At 34.0% G+C, this 24,931-nt stretch overlaps 2 protein-coding genes across 2 annotated transcripts; one reads left to right on the top strand and one right to left on the bottom strand.

Moving 5' to 3' along the window:
• Positions 1-336: 336 nt before the first annotated feature.
• On the bottom strand, positions 337-2,707 carry LOC141527801 (uncharacterized; the record flags this gene model as incomplete). The annotated part of the gene is made up of 7 exons (XM_074243463.1): positions 2,514-2,707; positions 1,736-2,012; positions 1,408-1,613; positions 1,178-1,219; positions 959-1,094; positions 659-839; positions 337-585 (listed from the first exon to the last, which is right to left on the bottom strand). Coding segments are annotated over exons 3-7 (613 nt in total), but the record flags the coding sequence as incomplete, so codon positions are not given.
• Positions 2,708-2,879: 172 nt separating this feature from the next.
• Positions 2,880-6,764, top strand: LOC141527800 (uncharacterized). Its single transcript, XM_074243461.1, has 3 exons — positions 2,880-3,163; positions 3,487-6,268; positions 6,352-6,764. The coding sequence occupies exon 2, from the start codon at positions 3,505-3,507 to the stop codon at positions 5,857-5,859; it is 2,355 nt and encodes a 784-aa protein (XP_074099562.1). The 5' UTR covers positions 2,880-3,163; positions 3,487-3,504; the 3' UTR covers positions 5,860-6,268; positions 6,352-6,764.
• Positions 6,765-24,931: the final 18,167 nt, after the last annotated feature.

Below are 24,931 nucleotides of genomic sequence, written 5' to 3'. Positions count from 1 at the left end.
TACAATATCTGTTGATATGGCAAAGTATGAAAATTTTTCCATTTGAACCGTCCGATCGGTAAATTACCTAAAATTATCATATGAGATACAGAAGGTGGTTCAAGAAGAACACTAGCTTATCAGCATTCTTTCGAATCAAATTTCAGTAAAAAGATGGCGCTGCTAATTGTTTTACGCGGGAAAAGGTTTGAAAAATACTTACAAAACATAATTTTTATCGAAAATAGTAGGTATTTATTTATGTACATATAAGAAAATATATAAATAAATATTTATGTGTATATATGTTTATGAGTTATAAAGATGTATTAAAATTAATTAATTACTAAAAAATACAGTTATCGAGGATCATCAGCAGGATAACCATTTTCCTTATTATCATTATTATGATCTTCTTCCATCGACGTCCACTCTGATTCAAACAGATCCTCTTCATTTGCAGTATTGCGTGGTCCAGAATTACTATGAGTTGCTTTTTTAACATTCCGCTTTTCTCGAAACGAGCATTAGCGGCATTTAAAGCCTTGGAAACTGCTTGCCTGAATTCACCATGCGTCATTTCCGGGTACATACGCTTAAGGACCCCTGAAAAAACAAGAAGCGAATACTGTTGTAGTGAAATTATACATAATGAAAAAAAATAATAATCTATATTTACGAGATAAGTCATGACTAATTCGTCTCCTCATGATAGCAATTTTTTCTGACGACTGTCCCTTTTTGCCAACCCAAATTATATTTGTCAGTAAGCTGTCAGTGAATAAACGGTTCCTACTGAATATTTCGCGGATGTTATCTTTCACATTATTTTTCATGTCGTAAAATTGCAAATAACTCATCTGGAAACAAAATGCTGAGTGTGATTAAGAGAATGACAGAGAGAGAAAGAGAGAGAGAGAGAGAGAGAGAGAACACGTGTGTGTCAGTCGTAAATAAAAAAATCTCGAATAATACTCACCATCTTTTTTCTTTCTTTATCGGAAGCTGAATCATATTTGATTATGTCTTCGTGTGTCTTAAACGGCAAACATTCCGGCTTTTCAATGTCACGTGACGCAGAACTTCCAATTAATTTGAATGATGTTTCTAAATTTCTGTAAAAATAAGTATTATTGTATTTGTTATTATAATAATAAGAAGCATATAATTTTGTGAAAGAAAAATTCGTGGTACCCACGTTAAACGTTCCCCGAATTTGTTAAGTTCCGTCATCTGATCCCTAAAACATTAAATGAAAAAAATATTCATTCAGTAATTAATATGACAGCTGAAAAATTTACAAAAGGCCTAAGTAATTATAACTTGAAGTATCAAATACGTGCATATTAAATGTTGTTATGTAACTTTTATAAATAGAACAATTATTTCTGTTAGCTGTAAAAATTCTTTAGGAACAATTTGACTTACGTCATTTTGCTGTTCAACAGCTGTATAGTGTTACATACAGTTTTTAATAAATTTAGGATTTCTGGTCCCTCTTTAGATTGGATCACGACAGGTTTAGTGGCGTTTATAATCCGTCTTGGCGTCTGAGGAGTAAACTCCTGAATTCCTAATGCCGATAATGCTGTGCTGCTAAGCTCAGGTGTAACTGGGCGTATTAAAGTGCTTTTCTGTGTAAAAAATATGGCATTAATTATATAAGAATTAAAAATAATTTTATGCTAAAAATTATTGAGTAAATATTTAAATCAAATATTTTGTTCTATTATCTATAGTTATATTACGAAATTACTTATTATTAAAACCGACTGAAATACTATTTCAATCTATTGATTTAAATCAGTTAATGCAATCGATGCATACACTTGCAATTTAATTGCAAGATTTAAAAAAAATACAGAAAAGCGTGTATTTTATAAGTCAATCGGTGATATCGGATCGTGATAAATTCCACTGCTTGTTATCAGAACGGTAACAGTGCCAGAAAGCGTCACCAAGTGGTTGCCCAATAACAAAATATTTCTGTTAACAAGGCGATACTGGAATCGATGAGCGTCATTTTCCGGTTACTGTAAAATTTAAATTATATTATTGAGACTATAATTAATTACAGTATAAATAGCTATACACATATAACGCTAAGTTGGAAGATAATAATCCGCCGAAAAATAGTTAGGCCTCGTCATGAGTTTTCATCGTTAACGAACTATAGTTATAGTTACAGATAATGGTATATTTTTCACTTTATTTTTTAACAATTAAAAAAAATTATACCGGGTTCAAATTATTTCATATTAATATAAATAAAATTATTTGAATAAAAAGCGTTTCTAAGGCAAATAAAAAATTATTTCATATGATTTTTGTCTCAATAACACATTGTCTGTAACTAAATATTTAATTTTTGAGTTTAAGTGCATATTTTTTAGATTGAAAAGAAAATTGCGTATGTATTCGACATAAGAAGTCAAGATTGAGCTAAAAGTAGAGAAATTTTAGTATAAGATATACGAACTTTTTTTTTTAATAAAAATTTTATCTTAATTACTTATAACATTGAAAAAACTAACCTGACTGGACATGGCGATACACCAACAAAGCTCTCAAATTTTTTATATGAACAACACAGTTTATGCCTTTTCTTCCAAACTTTTGGACAAAAGTAAATTTTTCGGTTACAATTTTTTATGTAACAATAAATAAAAAATTACGGTAATTGAAGCTTACTGAAATAAATTAACATAAACGAAATAACAACGAAAGTATAATACGACGTGGCCACGAGGATAATATGACGGAATAATTCGGCTTCATTTACATATATTATACTGTATGTGAGATTTACACACAACTACGAGTGCTGAACGTGTATGTCATTGACAAGTATACTCACTCACACATCCGGAATAATATGCGCGCGCAGCAGCGACAGGTGAGCTCGCAAGTGCGTGCATGAAGTCAACGTGGCTTTTTCTTAGTGAAATTATTCTGTAAATCAGCTGACACCATTATCATAACCAGTGTCCGAAGTATTCGTTAAATATTCACCAATAAATAATATTATTATTAATTTTTTATTTTATATTGTGCTTATCTTATTGGATTAAATTTGATAACTTTGCTACTTGTTTGGCTAAATTACATTTTTCTGTCTTTTACCACACTTGTATTGTTGTAATAAAAAAAAATCAACGTGTCTTCAAATTATCAAATATTCCAAGTAAGTTTTAATTTTTTTAAGTATAAAGTATGCAACATTACATTATTTAATTTCTTAATAATAATAATAATAATTTGGTTTTGATGTAAAAACAAAATCAAGTTGTTAAATTATTTTTCATACTCCAAGTTCAGTACAAACTAACCTATATTTTCTAAAGTTAGTGTATGAATAAAGGAAATTTTTTAGATAAACTTAGATAAATTTTTAGATTATAAAGAAAGCGAAAATAAGAAAAATAAAAAGGAGTAACATTAAATAATAATATACTTATATATTTGGAAAAACAAAAATGTAATTATAATTTTTTCACATTATTTCAGGTAAAAAATAATCCCAAGATGGATCCATGGAAATTGAAGCCTGATTTTCGGCCAGGTTCTCGAAAACCATGGGACCTGTTGTCAGAGGATCGTAAGCAAAAAATAAGGAAATTATATCGCAATGAAATTGACTCTAGATTTAATCGTAATCAAAAAAGTTTAAAATCTATTGCCAATGTTAATTCTCCTCCACTTTTATTGAACAACACAAAAAATGATTCGACTGATGGCATGTCGTGTAATAATGATTTACAGTTAACTTCAAATTCTGCACAATTCCATAACATTTCTATTAATAATGATAATATAATCGAAAAAATTGTTGAGGATGATCAGTTTAGTATTCCTATCTCTAATGAAATAATTTGCTTAGCGTCTGACGAAAATTCAACAAATTTTAACTACATCAATCCTTCAATTAGTCTGAACTCTTCAGATAATACTATTAATTTAGAAACAGATAACTCGCACAGTAAAAATGAAAATTCTAAGATCCCACAAACTAATAGTAATTTAAAAATAATTAAAAAGTCTATAGATACTAATACCTCCAATATAATTCCGTGTATATCAGAAACTTTAAAAATAAGCATTGCTAAATATATAGTCGATCATAAAATAAGTCAGGTTCAAAGTAATGCATTATTAAATGTTTTGCGGCTTCATCCCGGATTGCAGTTCTTGCCTAAAGACAGTCGATCACTATTAAAAAGTCCGCGTAATAAAATTAAAGTTAAAAAAATTGCCCCTGGAGAATACATACACTTGGGATTGGAAGTCATGTTGCAGTCATTATTAACTCGTGTACCCTCGGAATCTATTCCCTATGAATTAATTATAGATTTTAGTACTGATGGGGCTGAGTTGAATAATGAAATACAATTGTGGCCCATTCAATTTCGCGTCGTAAACTTAGAATGCAACAAGCCAGAACTTGCGGGTATTTACAAGGGGGATTCCAAACCAACTTCTTTTTCAGATTTTTTTTCCGATTTTGTAACTGAAATAAATTCAATAATTAGTAAAGGGGGCATTGAATACAATAATAAAAAAATTAAAGTAAAACTTCGATGTTTCATTGCTGATGCTCCTGCCCGTGCTTATGTTTTAAATCATTATGGTCATAATTCAGAATATCCTTGCTCCAAGTGTTATGTAAAAGGCTCTGCATATATGGGATCTAAACGTTTTCCCGGTATTAATTACAAATCAAGAACGGATCAAGAATATAGGTTACTTTCAGACGTTGATCACAATAAAGGAAAATCTGCTCTGCATGATCTTCCCATTGATCTTGTTTCACAAGTATCATTTGATTATATGCATTTAGTATGTTTAGGTGTAATGAAAAAAAGTATTGAATCTTTGGTGTTCGGGAAATGCAAACCAGTAAAATTACCAGCTTTCCAAATAAAATTAATGTCTAACAGATTGATGAATCTACAATTGTATTGTCCACGCGAATTTGCCCGAAATCCCCGCGCGTTAGATAAATTGTGTCATTTCAAAGCTACAGAATATCGCCAACTACTTTTATATACATTCATTGTTGTTGCTCGTGGATTAATTACAGATGATCAATACAATCATTTTCTTTTGCTTCACTCATCAATGCGGGTTTTACTAAGTAGTAAGTCTTCAACTGAAAATGTTGACTTTTCCGAAGAGTCATTAAAGAATTACGTAATAGACGCTGAAAATATCCATGGTTTACAATTTCTTACTTATAATGCGCATGGCCTGCTTCATTTAGTTTCTGATTATAAATTGTACGGTTCATTAGATTCAGTATCAGCTTTTACATATGAAAATAGAATTTCCCATTGCCGCAATTTTGTAAGAAAGCCAGATCAGCCGCTTCAACAAATATTTAAAAGAATTCATGAAGAATTGCAATTCCCCATCACTATTAAAGACAATACAAAAAATTTCAAACCATTCAGCGTTCATAAGTATGGTCCTATTCCTAGATTATTTGAAAATTCGTGCATGCAATATGAAAGTTTACAAACACCATCTTTTTTTTTCTCAATTCAAGACAATGATAACACCGTAGTTACAGAAGATGGCCGAATCGGTCTTATAAAAAATATAATCCTTTATAACAATACATATTTTTTTGCTGTTCATTTCTTTGAAAAATTAGAGTCATTTTATACCGTTTCAAACGAGCCGTCAATGACATTTGGTGTATTTTTATGTTCATCACTTAACGACACTAAAGCTTTGATTATAACATATAATGAAATACGAAGTAAATGCTATCGAATGCCATTTTGGGTCAATAAACCGTTTTTAGATTATACAGTAAATGATGAACAAATTAATAATGCATACGTTTCTATAGTTTTATCTTCCAATATCGATAATTGAATAATTATTAATAATTTTAACACTCAAATTATTCTAATATTATTTGACTATATTGTAGCACACTAATACCCTAAACATAAATACAATATATATCTTTTTCACTATTGTACAGGACTAAAATTTCAGTTAATAACGAAATATTCTCCACGTCTAAAATTTATCTATTTTTAACCACGGTTATTTAAATTGAAAGCCCTAGTATCGGCTCATGCACCAGTACCTGCTCACTCCATGTATTTGTGTATCTATAATCACAAATATAGATATACAAATGCACGGAGTAAGTAAGTATTGGTATATGAGCCGATACTGGGGTTCTTGTCTTATATGTTCATAATATTTATTGCTCCCCCCTGATCATCATGAATTATATAAATAATCGCATCCGTAAATTTCAAAACACCTCAAGGTAATACTAACAGTATAAATGTTTCATTGCTAATATATAACTGAGTCACTTAACTATTAACCTTTTTTTTTTTTATATTCCAGAGTATAACGACCACAAATATGAGGGCCATCACAGTGCCGACACTGTTCGCTGAGATCAAATAGCTGTATAATTTATTTCTATTATTTTAAAAATGTATTCACAATGACTATTATTATTATGTATATTTTTTAGATTATTAATAAAATAATTATTGTGCAACTCCAAAAAATTGTTCAATTGAAGAAAATATAGATATAAATAAAAAATTTTTTAAAAAATTAATGGTTTATAGAAAAATAAAAAAAGAATTTATATTTTTATCCATGATCATAAAAATGATAATATATTTGTGTTCATAAGTATTGTAATAAGTAATATCCAATTAACATGAAAGTATTAGAATTAAGATTGTAAATAAGGACATATATTTGACCACATTTTTCGGCCGCACGGGCTGAAATTAAATAAACAATTTTTGACGTTAACAAAAAAATTATGATTAACAGTTTCTTTGTTTTAAATTTTCCAATCCTACATCAAAATCAAACAATTAAAATTTATCATATTCATAATATCTATTGAATTAATTCATCACAAATTAAATAATTTATAATGTTTATCTGTACAGATGTATTATTAAATTTTTTAATTTAACATGCATGATTTTTTTTATTTTCATAAAAAAATACTATCTTTGTATTGAACAACTAACAAACAATATAATTTTATTCGAATTTCATTTAACTACTTATTTATGATTTATAAATTAACATAATAAGTTCTTTATCAAGGAGTAATAAAATTTTATATTTTCGCGAGTTCATGTGTGATCTTTTTTAGAAAGTAATATAATAGTAAAATATTTGTCTCAAATTTTAATGCATGTTAGACTGAGCTTTCTGAATTTAAAACTTTATTGAGAAATTTCTTTTAATATTTGAAAATATTTTCCATAAAAATTGATGGTAAAAATATATACAATTTTTGCTAATAAATTTTTTAAAAAATATTTTTGTCAAACTTGACTTTATTTTTTACCAAAACATCACTACAACTTTTAGCTAACTTTCTGTACACAAAATTCTGTCTAAAACTTTTGTACAGATGTCGGTGCAAATTCAATTGAATTTCCTAACCAACTTCAATACAATTTCAATACACCATTCTGCAGTGAACATCTTTGACTGAACTTTGACAAAACTTTCATAAAATCCCGCCAGTGCAAGTTATTTTACTGAAGGCGTGGCTATCAGGGTAGATACCTTGTAAGTAACCTGCTAAACAAGATTACGACCTTTATTTTGTAAAATTCGAAAGTTCAATTTTTGAACGTTTGGGCACAGAGAACGGTCGATTACGTAACATATCTACTATGGGTCTAGGAAGGTTGGGAATAGTCTAGATAGCTTGTAAGTAACCGACTAAGAACGATTATGTACGTTATTTAGTAAAATTCGAAAGTTCAATTTTTGAACGAATGGGCGCAGAGAACGGTCGATTACGTAACATATCTACTATGGACCTCGGAAAGTTGGAAATAGTCTAGAAAGCTTGTAAGTAACCTACTAACAACGATTATGTACGTTATTTAGTAAAATTCGAAAGTTCAATTTTTGAACGTTTGGGCGATCAGAACGGAAAATTACGTAACTTTTCTTCTATGGGTCCTGGAAGGTTGGAAATAGTAGGTTACTTACAAGCTATCTAGACTAAGAACGAGTATGTACGTTATTTAGTAAAATTCGAAAGTTCAATTTTTGAACGAATGGGCGCAGAGAACGGTCGATTACGTAACGTAAGTTCTATGGGACTTGGAATGTTGGAAATAGTCTAGATACCTTGTAAGTAACCTGCTAAACAAGATTACGACCTTTATTTTGTAAAATTCGAAAGTTCAATTTTTGAACGTTTGGGCACAGAAAACGGTCGATTACGTAACATATCTACTATGGGTCTAGGAAGGTTGGGAATAGTCTAGATAGCTTGTAAGTAACCGACTAAGAACGATTATGTACGTTATTTAGTAAAATGCGAAAGTTCAATTTTTGAACGAATGGTCGCAGAGAACGGTCGATTACGTAACATATCTACTATGGACCTCGGAAGGTTGGAAATAGTCTAGAAAGCTTGTAAGTAACCTACTAACAACGATTATGTACGTTATTTAGTAAAATTCGAAAGTTCAATTTTTGAACGATTGGGCGATCAGAACGGACAATTACGTAACTTTTCTTCTATGGGTCCTGGAAGGTTGGAAATAGTAGGTTACTTACAAGCTATCTAGACTAAGAACGATTATGTACGTTATTTAGTAAAATGCGAAAGTTCAATTTTTGAAAGTTTGGGCACAGTGAACGGTCGATTACGTAACTTATCTACTATGGGTCTAGAAAGGTTGGGAATAGTCTAGATAGCTTGTAAGTAACCGACTAAGAACGATTATGTACGTTATTTAGTAAAATGCGAAAGTTCAATTTTTGAACGTTTGGGCACAGAGAACGGTCGATTATGTAACATATCTACTATGGGTCTAGGAAGGTTGGAAATAGTCTAGATAGCTTGTAAGTAACCTACTAAGAACGATTATGTACGTTATTTAGTAAAATGCGAAAGTTCAATTTTTGAACGAATGGGCGCAGAGAACGGTCGATTACGTAACGTAAGTTCTATGGGACTTGGAATGTTGGAAATAGTTTAGATACCTTGTAAGTAACCTGCTAAACAAGATTACGACCTTTATTTTGTAAAATTCGAAAGTTCAATTTTTGAACGATTGGGCACAGAGAACGGTCGATTACGTAACATATCTACTATGGGTCTAGGAAGGTTGGGAATAGTCTAGATAGCTTGTAAGTAACGGACTAAGAACGATTATGTACGTTATTTAGTAAAATGCGAAAGTTCAATTTTTGAACGAATGGTCGCAGAGAACGGTCGATTACGTAACATATCTACTATGGACCTCGGAAGGTTGGAAATAGTCTAGAAAGCTTGTAAGTAACCTACTAACAACGATTATGTACGTTATTTAGTAAAATTCGAAAGTTCAATTTTTGAACGATTGGGCGATCAGAACGGACAATTACGTAACTTTTCTTCTATGGGTCCTGGAAGGTTGGAAATAGTAGGTTACTTACAAGCTATCTAGACTAAGAACGATTATGTACGTTATTTAGTAAAATGCGAAAGTTCAATTTTTGAAAGTTTGGGCACAGTGAACGGTCGATTACGTAACTTATCTACTATGGGTCTAGAAAGGTTGGGAATAGTCTAGATAGCTTGTAAGTAACCGACTAAGAACGATTATGTACGTTATTTAGTAAAATGCGAAAGTTCAATTTTTGAACGTTTGGGCACAGAGAACGGTCGATTATGTAACATATCTACTATGGGTCTAGGAAGGTTGGAAATAGTCTAGATAGCTTGTAAGTAACCTACTAAGAACGATTATGTACGTTATTTAGTAAAATGCGAGTTCATTATTTGAACGAATGGGCGCAGAGAACGGTCGATGACGTAACGTAAGTTCTATGGGACTTGGAATGTTGGAAATAGTCTAGATACCTTGTAAGTAACCTGCTAAACAAGATTACGACCTTTATTTTGTAAAATTCGAAAGTTCAATTTTTGAACGTTTGGGCACAGAGAACGGTCGATTACGTAACATATCTACTATGGGTCTAGGAAGGTTGGGAATAGTCTAGATAGCTTGTAAGTAACCTACTAAGAACGATTATGTACGTTATTTAGTAAAATTCGAAAGTTCAATTTTTGAACGTTTGGGCACAGAGAACGGTCGATTACGTAAGATATCTACTATGGGTCTAGGAAGGTTGGGAATAGTCTAGATAGCTTGTAAGTAACCGACTAAGAACGATTATGTACGTTATTTAGTAAAATTCGAAAGTTCAATTTTTGAACGTTTGGGCACAGAGAACGGTCGATTACGTAACATATCTACTATGGGTCTAGGAAGGTTGGAAATAGTCTAGATAGCTTGTAAGTAACCTACTAAGAACGATTATGTACGTTATTTAGTCAAATGCGAAAGTTCATTTTTTGAACGAATGGGCGCAGAGAACGTTCGATTACGTAACGTAAGTTGTATGGGACTTGGAATGTTGGAAATAGTCTAGATACCTTGTAAGTAACCTGCTAAACAAGATTACGACCTTTATTTTGTAAAATTCGAAAGTTCAATTTTTGAACGTTTGGGCACAGAGAACGGTCGATTACGTAACATATCTACTATGGACCTCGGAAAGTTGGAAATAGTCTAGAAAGCTTGTAAGTAACCTACTAACAACGATTATGTACGTTATTTAGTAAAATTCGAAAGTTCAATTTTTGAACGTTTGGGCGATCAGAACGGAAAATTACGTAACTTTTCTTCTATGGGTCCTGGAAGGTTGGAAATAGTAGGTTACTTACAAGCTATCTAGACTAAGAACGAGTATGTACGTTATTTAGTAAAATTCGAAAGTTCAATTTTTGAACGAATGGGCGCAGAGAACGGTCGATTACGTAACGTAAGTTCTATGGGACTTGGAATGTTGGAAATAGTCTAGATACCTTGTAAGTAACCTGCTAAACAAGATTACGACCTTTATTTTGTAAAATTCGAAAGTTCAATTTTTGAACGTTTGGGCACAGAGAACGGTCGATTATGTAACATATCTACTATGGGTCTAGGAAGGTTGGAAATAGTCTAGATAGCTTGTAAGTAACCTACTAAGAACGATTATGTACGTTATTTAGTAAAATGCGAGTTCATTATTTGAACGAATGGGCGCAGAGAACGGTCGATTACGTAACGTAAGTTCTATGGGACTTGGAATGTTGGAAATAGTCTAGATACCGTGTAAGTAACCTGCTAAACAAGATTACGACCTTTATTTTGTAAAATTCGAAAGTTCAATTTTTGAACGTTTGGGCACAGAGAACGGTCGATTACGTAACATATCTACTATGGGTCTAGGAAGGTTGGGAATAGTCTAGATAGCTTGTAAGTAACCGACTAAGAACGATTATGTACGTTATTTAGTAAAATGCGAAAGTTCAATTTTTGAACGAATGGTCGCAGAGAACGGTCGATTACGTAACATATCTACTATGGACCTCGGAAGGTTGGAAATAGTCTAGAAAGCTTGTAAGTAACCTACTAACAACGATTATGTACGTTACTTAGTAAAATTCGAAAGTTCAATTTTTGAACGATTGGGCGATCAGAACGGACAATTACGTAACTTTTCTTCTATGGGTCCTGGAAGGTTGGAAATAGTAGGTTACTTACAAGCTATCTAGACTAAGAACGATTATGTACGTTATTTAGTAAAATGCGAAAGTTCAATTTTTGAAAGTTTGGGCACAGTGAACGGTCGATTACGTAACTTATCTACTATGGGTCTAGAAAGGTTGGGAATAGTCTAGATAGCTTGTAAGTAACCGACTAAGAACGATTATGTACGTTATTTAGTAAAATGCGAGTTCATTATTTGAACGAATGGGCGCAGCGAACGGTCGATTACGTAACGTAAGTTCTATGGGACTTGGAATGTTGGAAATAGTCTAGATACCTTGTAAGTAACCTGCTAAACAAGATTACGACCTTTATTTTGTAAAATTCGAAAGTTCAATTTTTGAACGTTTGGGCACAGAGAACGGTCGATTACGTAACATATCTACTATGGGTCTAGGAAGGTTGGAAATAGTCTAGATAGCTTGTAAGTAACCTACTAAGAACGATTATGTACGTTATTTAGTAAAATTCGAAAGTTCAATTTTTGAACGTTTGGGCACAGAGAACGGTCGATTACGTAAGATATCTACTATGGGTCTAGGAAGGTTGGGAATAGTCTAGATAGCTTGTAAGTAACCGACTAAGAACGATTATGTACGTTATTTAGTAAAATTCGAAAGTTCAATTTTTGAACGTTTGGGCACAGAGAACGGTCGATTACGTAACATATCTACTATGGGTCTAGGAAGGTTGGAAATAGTCTAGATAGCTTGTAAGTAACCTACTAAGAACGATTATGTACGTTATTTAGTAAAATGCGAAAGTTCATTTTTGAACGAATGGGCGCAGAGAACGTTCGATTACGTAACGTAAGTTGTATGGGACTTGGAATGTTGGAAATAGTCTAGATACCTTGTAAGTAACCTGCTAAACAAGATTACGACCTTTATTTTGTAAAATTCGAAAGTTCAATTTTTGAACGTTTGGGCACAGAGAACGGTCGATTACGTAACATATCTACTATGGGTCTAGGAAGGTTGGGAATAGTCTAGATAGCTTGTAAGTAACCTACTAAGAACGATTATGTACGTTATTTAGTAAAATGCGAAAGTTCAATTTTTGAACGTTTGGGCACAGAGAACGGTCGATTACGTAAGATATCTACTATGGGTCTAGGAAGGTTGGGAATAGTCTAGATAGCTTGTAAGTAACCTACTAAGAACGATTATGTACGTTATTTAGTAAAATGCGAAAGTTCAATTTTTGAACGAATGGGCGCAGAGAACGGTCGATTACGTAACGTAAGTTCTATGGGACTTGGAATGTTGGAAATAGTCTAGATACCTTGTAAGTAACCTGCTAAACAAGATTACGACCTTTATTTTGTAAAATTCGAAAGTTCAATTTTTGAACGTTTGGGCACAGAGAACGGTCGATTACGTAACATATCTACTATGGGTCTAGGAAGGTTGGGAATAGTCTAGATAGCTTGTAAGTAACCTACTAAGAACGAATATGTACGTTATTTAGTAAAATTCGAAAGTTCAATTTTTGAACGTTTGGGCACAGAGAACGGTCGATTACGTAAGATATCTACTATGGGTCTAGGAAGGTTGGGAATAGTCTAGATAGCTTGTAAGTAACCGACTAAGAACGATTATGTACGTTATTTAGTAAAATTCGAAAGTTCAATTTTTGAACGTTTGGGCACAGAGAACGGTCGATTACGTAACATATCTACTATGGACCTCGGAAAGTTGGAAATAGTCTAGAAAGCTTGTAAGTAACCTACTAAGAACGATTATGTACGTTATTTAGTAAAATGCGAGTTCATTATTTGAACGAATGGGCGCAGAGAACGGTCGATGACGTAACGTAAGTTCTATGGGACTTGGAATGTTGGAAATAGTCTAGATACCTTGTAAGTAACCTGCTAAACAAGATTACGACCTTTATTTTGTAAAATTCGAAAGTTCAATTTTTGAACGTTTGGGCACAGAGAACGGTCGATTACGTAACATATCTACTATGGGTCTAGGAAGGTTGGGAATAGTCTAGATAGCTTGTAAGTAACCGACTAAGAACGATTATGTACGTTACTTAGTAAAATGCGAAAGTTCAATTTTTGAACGAATGGGCGCAGAGAACGGTCGATTACGTAACGTAAGTTCTATGGGACTTGGAATGTTGGAAATAGTCTAGATACCTTGTAAGTAACCTGCTAAACAAGATTACGACCTTTATTTTGTAAAATTCGAAAGTTCAATTTTTGAACGTTTGGGCACAGAGAACGGTCGATTACGTAACATATCTACTATGGGTCTAGGAAGGTTGGAAATAGTCTAGATAGCTTGTAAGTAACCTACTAAGAACGATTATGTACGTTATTTAGTAAAATTCGAAAGTTCAATTTTTGAACGTTTGGGCACAGAGAACGGTCGATTACGTAAGATATCTACTATGGGTCTAGGAAGGTTGGGAATAGTCTAGATAGCTTGTAAGTAACCGACTAAGAACGATTATGTACGTTATTTAGTAAAATTCGAAAGTTCAATTTTTGAACGTTTGGGCACAGAGAACGGTCGATTACGTAACATATCTACTATGGGTCTCGGAAGGTTGGAAATAGTCTAGATAGCTTGTAAGTAACCTACTACGAACGATTATGTACGTTGTTAAGTAAAATGCGAAAGTTCAATTTTTGAACGATTGGGCGAACAGAACGGTCAATTACGTAACTTTTCTTCTATGGGTCCTGGAAGGTTGGAAATAGTCTAGATAGCTTGTAAGTAACCTACTAACAACGATTATGTACGTTATTTAGTAAAATTCGAAAGTTCAATTTTTGAACGTTTGGGCACAGAGAACGGTCGATTAAATCACATATCTACTATGGGTCTAGGAAGGTTGGAAATAGTCTAGATAGCTTGTAAGTAACCTACTAAGAACGATTATGTACGTTATTTAGTAAAATGCGAAAGTTCAATTTTTGAACGAATGGTCGCAGAGAACGGTCGATTACGTAACATATCTACTATGGACCTCGGAAGGTTGGAAATAGTCTAGAAAGCTTGTAAGTAACCTACTAACAACGATTATGTACGTTATTTAGTAAAATTCGAAAGTTCAATTTTTGAACGATTGGGCGATCAGAACGGACAATTACGTAACTTTTCTTCTATGGGTCCTGGAAGGTTGGAAATAGTAGGTTACTTACAAGCTATCTAGACTAAGAACGATTATGTACGTTATTTAGTAAAATGCGAAAGTTCAATTTTTGAAAGTTTGGGCACAGTGAACGGTCGATTACGTGACTTATCTACTATGGGTCTAGAAAGGTTGGGAATAGTCTAGATAGCTTGTAAGTAACCGACTAAGAACGATTATGTACGTTATTTAGTAAAATGCGAAAGTTCAATTTTTGAACGTTTGGGCACAGAGAACGGTCGATTATGTAACATATCTACTATGGGTCTAGGAAGGTTGGAAATAGTCTAGATAGCTTGTAAGTAACCTACTAAGAACGATTATGTACGTTATTTAGTAAAATGCGAAAGTTCATTTTTTGAACGAATGGGCGCAGAGAACGGTCGATTACGTAACGTAAGTTCTATGGGACTTGGAATGTTGGAAATAGTCTAGATACCTTGTAAGTAACCTGCTAAACAAGATTACGACCTTTATTTTGTAAAATTCGAAAGTTCAATTTTTGAACGTTTGGGCACAGAGAACGGTCGATTACGTAAGATATCTACTATGGGTCTAGGAAGGTTGGGAATAGTCTAGAAAGCTTGTAAGTAACCTACTAAGAACGATTATGGACGTTATTTAGTAAAATGCGAAGGTTCAATTTTTGAACGAATGGGCGCAGAGAACGGTCGATTACGTAAGATATCTACTATGGGTCTAGGAAGGTTGGGAATAGTCTAGATACCTTGTAAGTAACCTGCTAAACAAGATTACGACCTTTATTTTGTAAAATTCGAAAGTTCAATTTTTGAACGTTTGGGCACAGAGAACGGTCGATTACGTAACATATCTACTATGGGTCTAGGAAGGTTGGGAATAGTCTAGAAAGCTTGTAAGTAACCTACTAACAACGATTATGTACGTTATTTAGTAAAATTCGAAAGTTCATTTTTTGAACGAATGGGCGCAGAGAACGGTCGATTACGTAACGTAAGTTCTATGGGACTTGGAATGTTGGAAATAGTCTAGATACCTTGTAAGTAACCTGCTAAACAAGATTACGACCTTTATTTTGTAAAATTCGAAAGTTCAATTTTTGAACGTTTGGGCACAGAGAACGGTCGATTAAGTAACGTATGTTCTATGGGACTTGGAATGTTGGAAATAGTCTAGATACCTTGTAAGTAACCTGCTAAACATGATTACGACCTTTATTTTGTAAAATTCGAAAGTTCAATTTTTGAACGTTTGGGCACAGAGAACGATCAATTACGTAACTTTTCTTCTATGGGTCCTGGAAGGTTGGAAATAGTCTAGATAGCTTGTAAGTAACCTACTAAGAACGATTATGTACGTTATTTAGTAAAATTCGAAAGTTCATTTTTTGAACGAATGGGCGCAGAGAACGGTCGATTACGTAACGTAAGTTCTATGGGACTTGGAATGTTGGAAATAGTCTAGATACCTTGTAAGTAACCTGCTAAACAAGATTACGACCTTTATTTTGTAAAATTCGAAAGTTCAATTTTTGAACGTTTGGGCACAGAGGACGGTCGATTACGTAACATATCTACTATGGGTCTAGGAAGGTTGGGAATAGTCTAGAAAGCTTGTAAGTAACCTACTAACAACGATTATGTACGTGATTTAGTAAAATTCGAAAGTTCAATTTTTGAACGATTGGGCGATCAGAACGGACAAATACGTAACTTTTCTTCTATGGGTCCTGGAAGGTTGGAAATAGTAGGTTACTTACAAGCTATCTAGACTAAGAACGATTATGTACGTTATTTAGTAAAATGCGAAAGTTCAATTTTTGAAAGTTTGGGCACAGTGAACGGTCGATTACGTGACTTATCTACTATGGGTCTAGAAAGGTTGGGAATAGTCTAGATAGCTTGTAAGTAACCGACTAAGAACGATTATGTACGTTATTTAGTAAAATGCGAAAGTTCAATTTTTGAACGTTTGGGCACAGAGAACGGTCGATTATGTAACATATCTACTATAGGTCTAGGAAGGTTGGAAATAGTCTAGATAGCTTGTAAGTAACCTACTAAGAACGATTATGTACGTTATTTAGTAAAATGCGAAAGTTCATTTTTGAACGAATGGGCGCAGAGAACGGTCGATTACGTAACGTAAGTTCTATGGGACTTGGAATGTTGGAAATAGTCTAGATACCTTGTAAGTAACCTGCTAAACAAGATTACGACCTTTATTTTGTAAAATTCGAAAGTTCAATTTTTGAACGTTTGGGCACAGAGAACGGTCGATTACGTAACATATCTACTATGGGTCTAGGAAGGTTGGGAATAGTCTAGATAGCTTGTAAGTAACCGACTAAGAACGATTATGTACGTTATTTAGTAAAATGCGAAAGTTCAATTTTTGAACGAATGGGCGCAGAGAACGGTCGATTACGTAACGTAAGTTCTATGGGACTTGGAATGTTGGAAATAGTCTAGATACCTTGTAAGTAACCTGCTAAACAAGATTGCGACCTTTATTTTGTAAAATTCGAAAGTTCAATTTTTGAACGTTTGGGCACAGAGAACGGTCGATTACGTAACATATCTACTATGGGTCTAGGAAGGTTGGAAATAGTCTAGATAGCTTGTAAGTAACCTACTAAGAACGATTATGTACGTTATTTAGTAAAATGCGAAAGTTCAATTTTTGAACGAATGGGCGCAGAGAACGGTCGATTACGTAACGTAAGTTCTATGGGACTTGGAATGTTGGAAATAGTCTAGATACCTTGTAAGTAACCTGCTAAAGAAGATTACGACCTTTATTTTGTAAAATTCGAAAGTTCAATTTTTGAACGTTTGGGCACAGAGACGGTCGATTACGTAACATATCTACTATGGGTCTAGGAAGGTTGGGAATAGTCTAGATAGCTTGTAAGTAACCTACTACGAACGATTATGTACGTTGTTAAGTAAAATGCGAAAGTTCAATTTTTGAACGATTGGGCGAACAGAACGGTCAATTACGTAACTTTTCTTCTATGGGTCCTGGAAGGTTGGAAATAGTCTAGATAGCTTGTAGGTAACCTACTAACAAAGATTATGTACGTTATTTAGTAAAATTCGAAAGTTCAATTTTTGAACGTTTGGGCACAGAGAACGGTCGATTAAATCACATATCTACTATGGGTCTAGGAAGGTTGGAAATAGTCTAGATAGCTTGTAAGTAACCTACTAACAACGATTATGTACGTTATTTAGTAAAATTCGAAAGTTCAATTTTTGAACGTTTGGGCACAGAGAACGATCAATTACGTAACTTTTCGTCTATGGGTCCTGGAAGGTTGGAAATAGTCTAGATAGCTTGTAAGTAACCTACTAACAACGATTATGTACGTTATTTAGTAAAATGCGAAAGTTCAATTTTTGAACGAATGGTCGCAGAGAACGGTCGATTACGTAACATATCTACTATGGACCTCGGAAAGTTGGAAATAGTCTAGAAAGCTTGTAAGTAACCTACTAACAACGATTATGTACGTTATTTAGTAAAATTCGAAAGTTCAATTTTTGAACGTTTGGGCGATCAGAACGGAAAATTACGTAACTTTTCTTCTATGGGTCCTGGAAGGTTGGAAATAGTAGGTTACTTACAAGCTATCTAGACTAAGAACGAGTATGTACGTTATTTAGTAAAATTCGAAAGTTCAATTTTTGAACGAATGGTCGCAGAGAACGGTCGATTAAGTAACGTATGTTCTATGGGACTTGGAATGTTGGAAATAGTCTAGATACCTTGTAAGTAACCTGCTAAACAAGATTACGACCTTTATTTTGTAAAATTCGAAAGTTCAATTTTTGAACGTTTGGGCACAGAGAACGGTCGATTACGTAACATATCTACTATGGGTCTAGGAAGGTTGGAAATAGTCTAGATAGCTTGTAAGTAACCTACTAAGAACGATTATGTACGTTATTTAGTAAAATGCGAAAGTTCATTTTTGAACGAATGGGCGCAGAGAACGTTCGATTACGTAACGTAAGTTCTATGGGACTTGGAATGTTGGAAATAGTCTAGATACCTTGTAAGTAACCTGCTAAACAAGATTACGACCTTTATTTTGTAAAATTCGAAAGTTCAATTTTTGAACGTTTGGGCACAGAGAACGGTCGATTACGTAACATATCTACTATGGGTCTAGGAAGGTTGGAAATAGTCTAGATAGCTTGTAAGTAACCTACTAAGAACGATTATGTACGTTATTTAGTAAAATGCGAAAGTTCAATTTTTGAACGAATGGGCGCAGAGAACGGTCGATTACGTAACGTAAGTTCTATGGGACTTGGAATGTTGGAAATAGTCTAGATACCTTGTAAGTAACCTGCTAAAGAAGATTACGACCTTTATTTTGTAAAATTCGAAAGTTCAATTTTTGAACGTTTGGGCACAGAGAACGGTCGATTACGTAACATATCTACTATGGGTCTCGGAAGGTTGGAAATAGTCTAGATAGCTTGTAAGTAACCTACTAAAAACGATTATGTACGTTATTTAGTAAAATTCGAAAGTTCAATTTTTGAACGTTTGGGCACAGAGAACGGTCGATTAAATCACATATCTACTATGGGTCTAGGAAGGTTGGAAATAGTCTAGATAGCTTGTAAGTAACCTACTAACAACGATTATGTACGTTATTTAGTAAAATTCGAAAGTTCAATTTTTGAACGTTTGGGCACAGAGAACGATCAATTACGTAACTTTTCGTCTATGGGTCCTGGAAGGTTGGAAATAGTCTAGATAGCTTGTAAGTAACCTACTAACAACGATTATGTACGTTATTTAGTAAAATGCGAAAGTTCAATTTTTGAACGAATGGTCGCAGAGAACGGTCGATTACGTAACATATCTACTATGGACCTCGGAAAGTTGGAAATAGTCTAGAAAGCTTGTAAGTAACCTACTAACAACGGATATGTACGTTATTTAGTGAAATTCGAAAGTTCAATTTTTGAACGTTTGGGCGATCAGAACGGAAAATTACGTAACTTTTCTTCTATGGGTCCTGGAAGGTTGGAAATAGTAGGTTACTTACAAGCTATCTAGACTAAGAACGAGTATGTACGTTATTTAGTAAAATTCGAAAGTTCAATTTTTGAACGAATGGGCCCAGAGAACGGTCGATTACGTAACGTAAGTTCTATGGGACTTGGAATGTTGGAAATAGTCTAGATACCTTGTAAGTAACCTGCTAAACAAGATTACGACCTTTATTTAGTAAAATGCGAAAGTTCAATTTTTGAACGTTTGGGCACAGAGAACGGTCGATTATGTAACATATCTACTATGGGTCTAGGAAGGTTGGAAATAGTCTAGATACCTTGTAAGTAACCTGCTAAACATGATTACGACCTTTATTTTGTAAAATTCGAAAGTTCAATTTTTGAACGAATGGTCGCAGAGAACGGTCGATTAAGTAACGTATGTTCTATGGGACTTGGAATGTTGGAAATAGTCTAGATACCTTGTAAGTAACCTGCTAAACAAGATTACGACCTTTATTTTGTAAAATTCAAAAGTTCAATTTTTGAACGTTTGGGCACAGAGAACGGTCGATTACGTAACATATCTACTATGGGTCTAGGAAGGTTGGAAATAGTCTAGATAGCTTGTAAGTAACCTACTAAGAACGATTATGTACGTTATTTAGTAAAATGCGAAAGTTCATTTTTGAACGAATGGGCGCAGAGAACGTTCGATTACGTAACGTAAGTTCTATGGGACTTGGAATGTTGGAAATAGTCTAGATACCTTGTAAGTAACCTGCTAAACAAGATTACGACCTTTATTTTGTAAAATTCGAAAGTTCAATTTTTGAACGTTTGGGCACAGAGAACGGTCGATTACGTAACATATCTACTATGGGTCTAGGAAGGTTGGAAATAGTCTAGATAGCTTGTAAGTAACCTACTAAGAACGATTATGTACGTTATTTAGTAAAATGCGAAAGTTCAATTTTTGAACGAATGGGCGCAGAGAACGGTCGATTACGTAACGTAAGTTCTATGGGACTTGGAATGTTGGAAATAGTCTAGATACCTTGTAAGTAACCTGCTAAAGAAGATTACGACCTTTATTTTGTAAAATTCGAAAGTTCAATTTTTGAACGTTTGGGCACAGAGAACGGTCGATTACGTAACATATCTACTATGGGTCTTGGAAGGTTGGAAATAGTCTAGATAGCTTGTAAGTAACCTACTAACAACGATTATGTACGTTATTTAGTAAAATTCGAAAGTTCAATTTTTGAACGTTTGGGCACAGAGAACGGTCGATTAAATCACATATCTACTATGGGTCTAGGAAGGTTGGAAATAGTCTAGATAGCTTGTAAGTAACCTACTAACAACGATTATGTACGTTATTTAGTAAAATTCGAAAGTTCAATTTTTGAACGTTTGGGCACAGAGAACGATCAATTACGTAACTTTTCGTCTATGGGTCCTGGAAGGTTGGAAATAGTCTAGATAGCTTGTAAGTAACCTACTACTAACAACGATTATGTACGTTATTTAGTAAAATGCGAAAGTTCAATTTTTGAACGAATGGTCGCAGAGAACGGTCGATTACGTAACATATCTACTATGGACCTCGGAAAGTTGGAAATAGTCTAGAAAGCTTGTAAGTAACCTACTAACAACGATTATGTACGTTATTTAGTAAAATTCGAAAGTTCAATTTTTGAACGTTTGGGCGATCAGAACGGAAAATTACGTAACTTTTCTTCTATGGGTCCTGGAAGGTTGGAAATAGTAGGTTACTTACAAGCTATCTAGACTAAGAACGAGTATGTACGTTATTTAGTAAAATTCGAAAGTTCAATTTTTGAACGAATGGGCCCAGAGAACGGTCGATTACGTAACGTAAGTTCTATGGGACTTGGAATGTTGGAAATAGTCTAGATACCTTGTAAGTAACCTGCTAAACAAGATTACGACCTTTATTTAGTAAAATGCGAAAGTTCAATTTTTGAACGTTTGGGCACAGAGAACGGTCGATTATGTAACATATCTACTATGGGTCTAGGAAGGTTGGAAATAGTCTAGATACCTTGTAAGTAACCTGCTAAACATGATTACGACCTTTATTTTGTAAAATTCGAAAGTTCAATTTTTGAACGAATGGTCGCAGAGAACGGTCGATTAAGTAACGTATGTTCTATGGGACTTGGAATGTTGGAAATAGTCTAGATACCTTGTAAGTAACCTGCTAAACAAGATTACGACCTTTATTTTGTAAAATTCGAAAGTTCAATTTTTGAACGTTTGGGCACAGAGAACGGTCGATTACGTAACATATCTACTATGGGTCTAGGAAGGTTGGAAATAGTCTAGATAGCTTGTAAGTAACCTACTAAGAACGATTATGTACGTTATTTAGTAAAATGCGAAAGTTCATTTTTTGAACGAATGGGCGGAGAGAACGTTCGATTACGTAACGTAAGTTCTATGGGACTTGGAATGTTGGAAATAGTCTAGATACCTTGTAAGTAACCTGCTAAACAAGATTACGACCTTTATTTTGTAAAATTCGAAAGTTCAATTTTTGAACGTTTGGGCACAGAGAACGGTCGATTACGTAACATATCTACTATGGGTCTAGGAAGGTTGGAAATAGTCTAGATAGCTTGTAAGTAACCTACTAAGAACGATTATGTACGTTATTTAGTAAAATGCGAAAGTTCAATTTTTGAACGAATGGGCGCAGAGAACGGTCGATTACGTAACGTAAGTTCTATGGGACTTGGAATGTTGGAAATAGTCTAGATACCTTGTAAGTAACCTGCTAAAGAAGATTACGACCTTTATTTTGTAAAATTCGAAAGTTCAATTTTTGAACGTTTGGGCACAGAGAACGGTCGATTACGTAACATATCTACTATGGGTCTCGGAAGGTTGGAAATAGTCTAGATAGCTTGTAAGTAACCTACTAACAACGATTATGTACGTTATTTAGTAAAATTCGAAAGTTCAATTTTTGAACGTTTGGGCACAGAGAACGGTCGATTAAATCACATATCTACTATGGGTCTAGGAAGGTTGGAAATAGTCTAGATAGCTTGTAAGTAACCTACTAACAACGATTATGTACGTTATTTAGTAAAATTCGAAAGTTCAATTTTTGAACGTTTGGGCACAGAGAACGATCAATTACGTAACTTTTCGTCTATGGGTCCTGGAAGGTTGGAAATAGTCTAGATAGCTTGTAAGTAACCTACTAACAACGATTATGTACGTTATTTAGTAAAATGCGAAAGTTCAATTTTTGAACGAATGGTCGCAGAGAACGGTCGATTACGTAACATATCTACTATGGACCTCGGAAAGTTGGAAATAGTCTAGAAAGCTTGTAAGTAACCTACTAACAACGATTATGTACGTTATTTAGTAAAATTCGAAAGTTCAATTTTTGAACGTTTGGGCGATCAGAACGGAAAATTACGTAACTTTTCTTCTATGGGTCCTGGAAGGTTGGAAATAGTAGGTTACTTACAAGCTATCTAGACTAAGAACGAGTATGTACGTTATCTAGTAAAATTCGAAAGTTCAATTTTTGAACGAATGGGCCCAGAGAACGGTCGATTACGTAACGTAAGTTCTATGGGACTTGGAATGTTGGAAATAGTCTAGATACCTTGTAAGTAACCTGCTAAACAAGATTACGACCTTTATTTAGTAAAATGCGAAAGTTCAATTTTTGAACGTTTGGGCACAGAGAACGGTCGATTATGTAACATATCTACTATGGGTCTAGGAAGGTTGGAAATAGTCTAGATACCTTGTAAGTAACCTGCTAAACATGATTACGACCTTTATTTTGTAAAATTCGAAAGTTCAATTTTTGAACGAATGGTCGCAGAGAACGGTCGATTAAGTAACGTATGTTCTATGGGACTTGGAATGTTGGAAATAGTCTAGATACCTTGTAAGTAACCTGCTAAAGAAGATTACGACCTTTATTTTGTAAAATTCGAAAGTTCAATTTTTGAACGTTTGGGCACAGAGAACGGTCGATTACGTAACATATCTACTATGGGTCTAGGAAGGTTGGAAATAGTCTAGATAGCTTGTAAGTAACCTACTAAGAACGATTATGTACGTTATTTAGTAAAATGCGAAAGTTCAATTTTTGAACGAATGGGCGCAGAGAACGGTCGATTACGTAACGTAAGTTCTATGGGACTTGGAATGTTGGAAATAGTCTAGATACCTTGTAAGTAACCTGCTAAAGAAGATTACGACCTTTATTTTGTAAAATTCGAAAGTTCAATTTTTGAACGTTTGGGCACAGAGAACGGTCGATTACGTAACATATCTACTATGGGTCTCGGAAGGTTGGAAATAGTCTAGATAGCTTGGAAGTAACCTACTAACAACGATTATGTACGTTATTTAGTAAAATTCGAAAGTTCAATTTTTGAACGTTTGGGCACAGAGAACGGTCGATTAAATCACATATCTACTATGGGTCTAGGAAGGTTGGAAATAGTCTAGATAGCTTGTAAGTAACCTACTAACAACGATTATGTACGTTATTTAGTAAAATTCGAAAGTTCAATTTTTGAACGTTTGGGCACAGAGAACGATCAATTACGTAACTTTTCGTCTATGGGTCCTGGAAGGTTGGAAATAGTCTAGATAGCTTGTAAGTAACCTACTAACAACGATTATGTACGTTATTTAGTAAAATGCGAAAGTTCAATTTTTGAAAGAATGGTCGCAGAGAACGGTCGATTACGTAACATATCTACTATGGACCTCGGAAAGTTGGAAATAGTCTAGAAAGCTTGTAAGTAACCTACTAACAACGATTATGTACGTTATTTAGTAAAATTCGAAAGTTCAATTTTTGAACGTTTGGGCGATCAGAACGGAAAATTACGTAACTTTTCTTCTATGGGTCCTGGAAGGTTGGAAATAGTAGGTTACTTACAAGCTATCTAGACTAAGAACGAGTATGTACGTTATCTAGTAAAATTCGAAAGTTCAATTTTTGAACGAATGGGCCCAGAGAACGGTCGATTACGTAACGTAAGTTCTATGGGACTTGGAATGTTGGAAATAGTCTAGATACCTTGTAAGTAACCTGCTAAACAAGATTACGACCTTTATTTAGTAAAATGCGAAAGTTCAATTTTTGAACGTTTGGGCACAGAGAACGGTCGATTATGTAACATATCT

Source organism: Cotesia typhae, unplaced genomic scaffold (genome assembly GCF_013202065.1).
Source record: "Cotesia typhae breed Kobodo isofemale line unplaced genomic scaffold, CoteBio_Ctyphae contig_41, whole genome shotgun sequence".
NCBI classification, from domain to species: domain Eukaryota; kingdom Metazoa; phylum Arthropoda; class Insecta; order Hymenoptera; family Braconidae; genus Cotesia; species Cotesia typhae.
The sequence above is the reverse complement of the archived record's forward strand: the minus strand, read 5'-3'. Positions and strand labels throughout refer to the sequence as shown.